This window comes from Asparagus officinalis, chromosome 5, assembly GCF_001876935.1.
Source record: "Asparagus officinalis chromosome 5, Aspof.V1, whole genome shotgun sequence".
Taxonomy (NCBI): Eukaryota; Viridiplantae; Streptophyta; class Magnoliopsida; order Asparagales; family Asparagaceae; genus Asparagus; species Asparagus officinalis.
The window spans coordinates 6,737,259-6,746,807 of NC_033798.1; the positions used below are offsets into that span (position 1 = coordinate 6,737,259).

The window sequence follows — 9,549 nt, forward strand, 5'->3', positions numbered from 1 at the left end:
CTCAACAAACTTCGCGTGCGCTGTTATTGCCAGCAAAAGATAATAATAAAAAAAAAGTTAAAAAATTTTCTTTTTCTTTCTATTTGTACCTCTTTAAAGTCCGGGCTTCCTTAGCTCTTCTTGCTGCTTGACGTGCTATGGTGCTGGATCTCTGTAAGTTTTTTTTTTCCCCTTACTACTATTTGTGGATTGATAAGTTGGTTTTCTATTTTGTGATTTTTTGTGAAGTTTGGAGTTTTCATTACTCATCAATTGATGCTAATGTGGAAGGATACGCTTGAATCTTGCAAGTGTAAGGGTAAATTGCTTAATTGCCTTCAAAATTTTGGTTTTGGGGTCCTCTTAAGATAACTCAACAAGGGTTCCAATCCTCTAAAATTCTAATGCCTGATGTTTGTTATAAATGAAATTGCAAAGTATGTTAGAGATGTGGTATATGGGGTTTTAATAGTTTATAATTAGAAGGACAAAACTTAGGAGGATGAAGCCAATAACATGGCAAATAACTTCTAAAAAATTGAGAAAGGGATGAAATTTGAAAAGAAATGAGAAAGGGGGAGGATATCTAAGGTAACTGTGGGACTTACTACAGTTTCAGTTGCAATTAGACCCCCACTTCATTATATTTCATTTGATCGACAAAACTGAAGGTTTCTGATTAGCCCACATCTTCCAATTCAAGTACGCTTAGATACCTCTGCCGTCTTAAATGCGTGATATGGAATGTTATGTGCCTTCCTTTTTTAAAAAAACTTTTGATTTCTATATAAATGTAAATCTTTGTATGATAAAGAATGTGCATGTCTCTATATATATAGATGTGAACACGGATGGAAACGTATAAAAAATAAATAAATTACTCGTTAATTTAACACATTGGATGATCTTTAACAGTGCTGAATGAAAGTAAGAGATTCATGTAGACGATATCTAAAGTTTGAGTTTTGAATGTTGGTATAAATGGCATAATCTAGAATTCTCTGTATATTAGGTATCATGCATATGGTGATTGTTTATTGTTGATATAGGCATGCGTAATTCATTTAAAATCGGTATCATCTTCGCAAGAAGAAAAGTTGTAGATTATTTAGAACTGATGTTACATGTACATGCCAATGTCATAGTTACAATGGATCATCATGTACACATATAATGTATATATGCAAGAACTATTAATAACTGCTGATTTGTAATGCATTGTGTAAATGAATTAGGATGGTTATAGTGGAGAAAAGTACTATGTTAACATTGGAGAGAGATTAAGCACGATGTAAGATATTTGAGGAGATATTGGAAAGGGGGAGGAATTCATGGTAAATGAAACTTATTACATTTTCTATCACAATTAGACTCCCGATTCAAAATATTTCTTTCAATCAACAAAACTGATAATTTCTGATTAGCCCACATCTACCTTTTCTAGTACACTTACCCTATAATATTGAATAAAATTTGTTGATCGACTTGGCCACATTTCCCATTTTCAAGTACATGATTTACAAGGTTTTGTTCTATTTTTACTTCCCATCTCGATATCAAGTTTAATTCTTTTTTTGATAGAATGTCAAGTTTAATTCTAGTAGGGTAAAGAATGAGTATATCTGTAAGAAGTTGATACTGTTTCTGTTACTGACTGGCTTGATTAAAATAGGCCCAATGAGTACGCATGAATGTGGATCGAGACCCAAAAGAAAAGAAAGATGAAATGGTTGTTAATTTAACGTATAGCAGTCTTTTACAGTGCTGAACAAAAGCAAAAGATTCATGCAGCCAACGTCTAAAGTTTGAGAAAATGGCTTTCTCAACATTGTTATGAATGCCGTATATCTAGAATTATCTTTTTATCAGCATTATCAGGAACACATAGTTTTTTTTTTTAAATTTCTTTCTTCTACATTTGCATCTCATTGAAAATTGTCTTGTTGCACATGGAATATGAACATTAAAACTCTACTTCATATCAATCTCAATTTCAGATCAATTATGACAAATGAAGGAAAGGCAACGATGGAGCACTGAAGAGGACGCTCTCTTGCGTTCATACGTGAAACGCTACGGTCCTCGAGAATGGAGCCTCGTATCGCAACGAATGAACGTCCCATTCCATAGAGACGCCAAATCTTGCTTAGAGCGCTGGAAGAATTACCTTGCCCCTAGCATCAAGAAAGGCTCGCTAACAAAAGAAGAACAGCTCCTCGTCATCCAACTCCAAGCAAAGCACGGTAACAAGTGGAAAAAGATTGCAGCCGAAGTCCCAGGCCGCACTGCCAAAAGACTCGGTAAATGGTGGGAAGTCTTCAAAGAGAAACAGCAAAGGCTCAAACAAAACAGTACTAAAGGGGCAATTACTAATTTCATCGAGCCAAGAAAATACGATCGCATACTCGAAAACTTTGCGGAGAAATTGGTTAAGGAGCGGTACGACGCGCAATTTCTCATGCCCACTCCGATATTTCCTCCGTGGCTCTCGAAGCCGGGTTCTCCTTCGGTGACTCTCAGTCTCTCTCCTTCCCCTAATTTGGTCGACAATCGACAGAATATTTCCTCTGGGTCTCCTAATTCGATAGTGTATGAGCTATCAGAGTGTTGCAGAGAATTGGATGAAGGGTATCAAGCACTGGCTTCACATAGGAAAGAGAGTTCGTGGAGGCTGAAGAGAGTAGAGCTGCAGCTTGAATCTGAGAAAGCAAGTAAGAGAAAAGAGAAGGTGGAGGAGACTGAGGCGAGGATAAGGGCGTTGAGAGAGGAGGAGGTTGTTGCTTTGGATAGGATTGATGCTGAGTATAAAGAGCAGATATCGAGTTTGAGGAGAGATGCAGAGGCGAAGGAGATGAAGCTGGCGGAGCAGTGGGCTGCGATGAATGCGAGACTGAGTAAGTTTCTTGAGCAAATGCAGCATTGAGGAGGCTTGTCAGTGGTACTTTTGGTGTATCCAATTGTGTTGTTTATATGTTTAGCTTGCTGAAGAGAGTTATGGATTCCGATGTTGTATGTTTCTGTTTCGGTGTAGTATCTATGCTTTACTGAGCTTTTTTTTGACTGATAGTTTGCCTTTATTAGTCATGTTACGTGATATTTGCAGTTTGGGTTGCAAACTGATTGGATATGATGCTTATCGTGTCCAAATCTGCGTACTAGTTATGAGTACGGTACATATACAAATTGTTAAAATGTCATATTGTGTTTATATAGGTGCTGGAGCCTCAGGTGTTTATGAGAGTTATGTATTATGGTGTCATATGTTTCTGTTAAAGTGTAATATTTATGTCGTGCATTCTGAGCTTTTTAACTGACAGTTTGCTTGTGTGATATTTTCAATTAGGTTTGCAAACTGATCTGATACAACACTTTAACATTTTCGTGTATCTTTACCAATTACGGGAGTTCATGAAATCTGATGATGTATGTTTGTGCTCCATGTAACGGTGAGATCTTGAGGAGAGAAAAAGAGAGAGCTTAGAGAGATTTTACAAGAGAGAGGTCAAATTTTTTTGGGTAAAAAAAATCATAGCTTCATCTTTGGGACGAGCTTGTATGTTGTACAAGTCGTCGGTGTTCTTTTAATGGTGGAATCTCTCTTCACCCCTCCCGTGAACGTAGGCAAGTTTATCGAAACACGTAAATCTCTTGTCTTTACTATTTTTTCTGGGTGTTGGCTATTGCTTGTTGGTTTCCTCGATATTCAGACCTAGATCTGATATTGGGAAGAGTATATATCTCACTTTGTTGAGATATATTACTTCTATTCTTGTTTCCTTTATGAAACGGGAATATAAATGTTGACTTGAGATTTTATGAAAACAAAAGTCAGGATTTTCTCTCGGGTGATATCGCTTCCGCGGCGTGAGGACGTGACTCTGCACCCAACATCTTTAATATTTCTTACTTTTTCTTCATCAAACGCGTAAAAAAGTGGCTGAATTTGGGACTAATAGAAGTTGTTCACATTCCGGCCAGGCCAGATTCTGTCGGGTCTACTTGTATCCAAACGGTACCCGGTAATTTCTAGCAACCAAGTCAAATTTTGGCCGCTTTCTTTCTGCCTAAGGTTTATCTTAGGGGTGGCAAACGGGTCGGGTCGGGTCGGGTCGGGTCGGGTCATAGTTGACCCGACCCATATAAGTGTGACCCGACCCGACCCGTTTAATAAATGGGTCAATGCGACCCGACCCATTTATTAAACGGGTTACCCGACCCGACCCATATAACCCAAATGACCCGTTTAATAACTTATGGTTTTTTTCCACTTACTTGAATAATCAAGTCTATAAATCCGAATGACCGATTCAAATTTTCGGATGATTACATAGAAACATTTTGCAGATTTTGTATATAGGAATCTCACAGATTGAGCTATTTGTATCATGTCACCTTTCTCCTTAACAACTTGTGCAAGCTCTGTACCGATAGATATAGATGCGCAAACAGATGAAACATATTTGAATATTTTGTGAGAGTATATACGCAAATTTTGAGGAAATACATCACACTGCTTTACTGTGTATCAACACACAAGCTCGGGCAGCACCGCAAGCTATCAATCTGCTGGAGTTTATGCGTAAACACTAGGACTTGCATAATTTGCCACCCAGACTAATTCAAATTATATACATTTCCAAATCTATGTGATTCAAGCCAAGGCCTATATATCAGAAGTACAGAGGCAGAACAGAGCCAGTAAGAACAATAGCACCTAAGATTTTACAGGCTTAAAAAAGAACAGAAAAATCTCACAACACAAACATTAATCTGATGATGCCTGCATACAGCATCACATCCAATACAAGCAATGAAGAGCAGTAAAGGAAAACATATGTAGACATTATACAATAATATAGCATGTAGTTATCCTTCTTTTCCGCATTTATTTTAGTTCCCTCTCTTCTTTAACTCTTTGCAGTATATTCATGTACTCTTTGCAGTCTGGTGCCAGGAACCCATAAGTCTTCATGAGGCAATCAAATGTGGCCTGCACACAGAAAAAAGCAACAGGATTTTAATAGATTGGTATTAGTCTCAATATTAATACCATAATATCACTTGTGAAAGAACAATTACCATAATTTGAATAGACTCCTGCCAAAATGCCAATTTGATAATTTAGCCCAAAAAAATTTACAATGTATCATGTACAAAACATCCGTACCAGAGAAACCCACCTCTTGAATCCAAAAGGTTAAAACCTCACCTTAAAAAACCTCACCTTTAAAAAAAACCAACATGAATGGAAATCCAATAGTCATACACATCAGATCAAAGATACTGATATTAATCCACAAAAGCAGCATTACGAACACCCAACCTCACCTATTATCCGAATAAATAATCAAAAAAAGTTGAATTCGAGACATTACCAAATTATTTCTGCAGCCATGACATAGTGACAAGCACACTCATTAAATGAGTCCAACAAGGTTGTAACTTACCTGTTAATACTCTTGACTATATACGAAAGTTCGCTCACCTCTATTCAAAATTTCAAATCATGAAGATATTCAAAATCTAGATGCAAGTATAGGTAACAAATTAAATAAAAAAATGTATCTAGTAAATTTGACCTGACCTGAAAATCTAAATTGAGGAGCCAATGAAAACCAGAAAATTCTTATAAGAGTATAGATTACAATTAAATGTGAAGGAATAAGTTACTCAGTTTAGTATATTTGTATTTGTAGTTTACTTATTATCTCGTATTTCGTACTATATATAGCGGTACTGCGTGATCTTTCTCTCAATAGATTCCTTAAAATATACATACCTTTCCCCCCAATAACTTAAATAAACACAAGTTCCATGAAAATTAATCTCTATTCCTAGGCTACATAGTGGATGACCTGCTGAGATATATACTAAGGAAATAACAAGCCTCTCTATGCATTATTAACACAGTCCACAAACATAGGGATCCCTTTGATCTCTCTCACTTTTTTGCTGTTCTCCTCTTTAATGAAAGAGAGTTGATTGGTGACTAGAGAAGCAAAAGATAATGTTGCTAGCTTTATAATCCCTAAAAAGATTGCCTTCTCTTTGTTAAACTTTCAGCCCCACTCCACAGTAGCAATCTTGTGTATCGTTTGATGGCCATATTTGGAGAAGGCAAGGTGTTTGTTGATTATTGGAATTATTTCATGACAATGATGTAAGCATCAATCAGCAAATGTTGCATTTTCAGATGAATGTTTTCTGTATTTGTCACAAAACTAGCATGATATATAAAATAAAGAGCAAAACCTCTCTTGATGCCCAAGTTAAAACGACATGCATTACAAGTTAAAACAGCTAGTAGGTTCTTACCTTCATCTACCGCATCATAGTATGAGAGATTCATACTAGGTAATTGCAGTGAATTTTCTAAGTGCTACTAGGTAAGTTAGAGAAACTAAGTCCCCAGGTCCACTACAGAAGAAAAAGACATCATTTATACCACTTATTATCGGGGGGGTGCAGACCACAGATACATGCAACTTCTCATGACGAGTAGAACAAGTGGGCTTGGAAAATAAATGTAACCTTGATGTTCATGTATTGGGGGGAGGGGATGCAGACCACAGATACATGCAACTTCTCATGACCAGCAGAACAAGTGAGCTTGGAGACCACAGATACATGCAACTTTATACTTAAAAAATATTTCAACTACTGCTGACCTGCAGTTTGTATTTGACCAAGTAGGCATATTCACAGAGAAATTAGAAGAAACAAGCTATGAGAGGATACATTATGGAAAGTGAAAAATCTTGTTTCGAGTAGAAGTTTCTGAATCCCATGAGATACAATAACACATATGTTTAATTAAATTTTCTATATATGCCCAAATGATTAACATTTACAGTACTGCAACATGTGATTAACTTTTCTGAATCCCATCAGCTGAATATGATCATCCAATCAATGGTATGCATTTGATTACTTATTAGAGAGAATATATCATAGAAAAGTGCGACATAGAGTAATTGCTGTATCCTAACATGAAGTTCAAAAATAAATCTAAATCCGCTAAATACGAAAATCACTGGGAATGTGATATTACACGATTAATGCAGAGAAAAAAAAAGGAAATTCAAAATAGAACTAATCCACCATATGCCAGAAACAATAAAAATATAAATAAATAAATGAATACCTAAGGCTTCAAAGGTCATCACCTTAAATTTGATTGGGAAAAAAAAGGACTAAATAAACGCATCGACAATATCACCTGAAGTTAGATCAAATCAGTAAAAAAAAAACCGAAAAAATAAAAAAAAATTACCTGAAGTTGATCTGAGAGACAGTGGCGCTCAAGAGGAGAGAGAGGATCTAGGGTTCGAGGATCGCTGCCGCTCGCCGATCACTGCCGCTCGCCGATCACTGTCGCTCGCCGTTTGCCGCCGCTCGCTGTCGCTTGCCGCCGCTCGCCGTTAGCCGCTCACCGCTCGAGCTTCGTGATGGGATCTAGGCCGCTCGTCGCTTGAGCTTCGTGAGGATCTAGGGTTTTTCTTTCTTCTGCAGCTTTTCTTTTCTTTCTTTCTCTAGAGCGGCGCTTACGAGGGTCGAGGGAGTGAGGGAACGAAGATTGTTACACGGGTCGGGATTTTTGTTGTACGGGTCAATAGGTCAACCCGAATTGACCCATTTAATAAATGGGTAAATTTGGGTTGACCCGTTTATGACCCGACCCATATAATTTGACCCGTACCCATTATAAATGGGTCGGGTCGGGTCGGGTTAATGGGTCGGGTCATAAATTGCCACCCCTAGTTTATCTTTGCTATCATCCCTAACAACAAAACTTTTTGTTTTTCAGAAGAACCAACTGAAGTCATGAAGAAGGACAAGTTACAATTCTATGTCCCCTCACAATTAATCCTTATCCTTAGCGAGATTCAAGACTTTATGGAAGCAAGGGTATTCTTTGTATCCACAACTACAAGTTCGCCAATGAATATAATTATCGAAATCCAGGCCTTTTTTGTTTTCTTGCATTGGCTTCTGACCATAACACCGGTCAAAATATTCACGTTTATGAGATTTGCTCTGATGGCCATACCTATTTGAGAACCATAAAAATCCCGGACTGCTACCAATTCATTTTACCTTCTTCCTTCGGTCTGGTATTGCCTTTACAATGTTTGGATTTAATCTAATAAATCTATTTGTGGGCACATATGATTAATCAATGTGTATTGCTATCTTTCAGGATAACCCACTAAAGTGTTCAATTAAGTTGGGTTAATGGGTATTTAAATATAATCATGGTGTTATATGTGCAGATACCAGGTTGTAATTGTGATTTATTGAGGGGCTAAATTACAAAATTACAACATCTATAAATAAAGGGTTATGGTCCCTAACCTAGGGTTACATTCTCTAATTCTCTACACCCCCATCTAGCTAGAGAAATTCGGATTTAGAGAAACCCTAAGGTTAGAAGATCCAAAACCCATCTCAAGGTTCATCCATGGATTCAGGTATAAGCTTCCGCTCTTTTGATTATTGTTAATCTCTTTGAATTAATCATGGCTATATGGTTTTAGATCTCAAGTTTTGATTAAGATCTAACAAGTGGTATCAGAGCCACCTTGATTAATTCTTAGGGATTTAAGTTTTATTAGGTTTTTTGATCTTAAATCTCTGGTTAAAGATTCAGTTTTGTTCTTGGATGAACAGTAATGTTCGGATGAACAGCAGCGAATTTTTTTTTGGATGAACAGTAAAGTTTTTCCGGATGAACAGTAACTTTTTTGGATTTTCCTTTGATTTTTTCTTCAATTTTTTCCAATTCTGGATCTGTTTTGAAAATAAAAATCAAAGATTTTTGGGTTTGTCGGCGGCGGTTTCAATTTGAAACCCTAAGGGTTCGTGCGTGCGTGAAACGTGGCGGTTACCTCAAACGAACCTCGCGTTCGTTCAATTTTAACCGTTCAATTTGAAACCCTAAGGGTTCATGGCGAAAATTAAGGAGGTGGTTACCTCAAACGAACCTCGCGTTCGTTCAATTTTAACCGAGCTTCGCGCTCAACGAACCTCGCGTTCGTTCTAAGGTGAACCTCGCGTTCAACTCAGGTGAGCGTCAAGCTCAATTTTAACGAACCTCGCGTTCGTTCTAAGGTGAACCTCGCGTTCAACTCAGGTGAGCGTCAAGCTCAATTTTTAACGAACCTCGCGTTCGTTCTCAAGGTTCGTATTTAAGTTGAACCTCGCGTTCATGCTTCAGTCGAACCTTGCGTTCGAGCTTCAGTCGAACCTCGCGTTCGAGCTTCAATTGAACCTCGCGTTCGTGCTTCAGTCGAACCTCGCGTTCGTGCTTCAGACGAACCTCGCGTTCGTGCTTCAGTCGAACCTCGCGTTCGTGCTTCAGTCGAACCTCGCGTTCGTGCTTCAGTCGAACCTCACGTTCATCCTTTTTTAACGAACCTCGCGTTCGTTCACGAACCTCGCGTTCGTTCACGAACCTCGCGTTCGTACTTCAGACGAACCTCGCGTTCGTACTTCAGACGAACCTCGCGTTCGTACTTCAGACGAACCTCGCGTTCGTACTTCAGACGAACCTCGCGTTCGTACTTCAGA

At 38.0% G+C, this 9,549-nt stretch overlaps 1 protein-coding gene across 1 annotated transcript; it reads left to right on the top strand.

Annotated features, from left to right (window-relative positions):
* LOC109842684 (protein rough sheath 2 homolog) lies at positions 34-3,081 on the top strand. The gene is made up of 2 exons (XM_020411530.1): positions 34-153; positions 1,977-3,081. Exon 2 carries the CDS (start codon positions 1,991-1,993, stop codon positions 2,900-2,902), a length of 912 nt encoding a protein of 303 aa, XP_020267119.1. The 5' UTR covers positions 34-153; positions 1,977-1,990; the 3' UTR covers positions 2,903-3,081.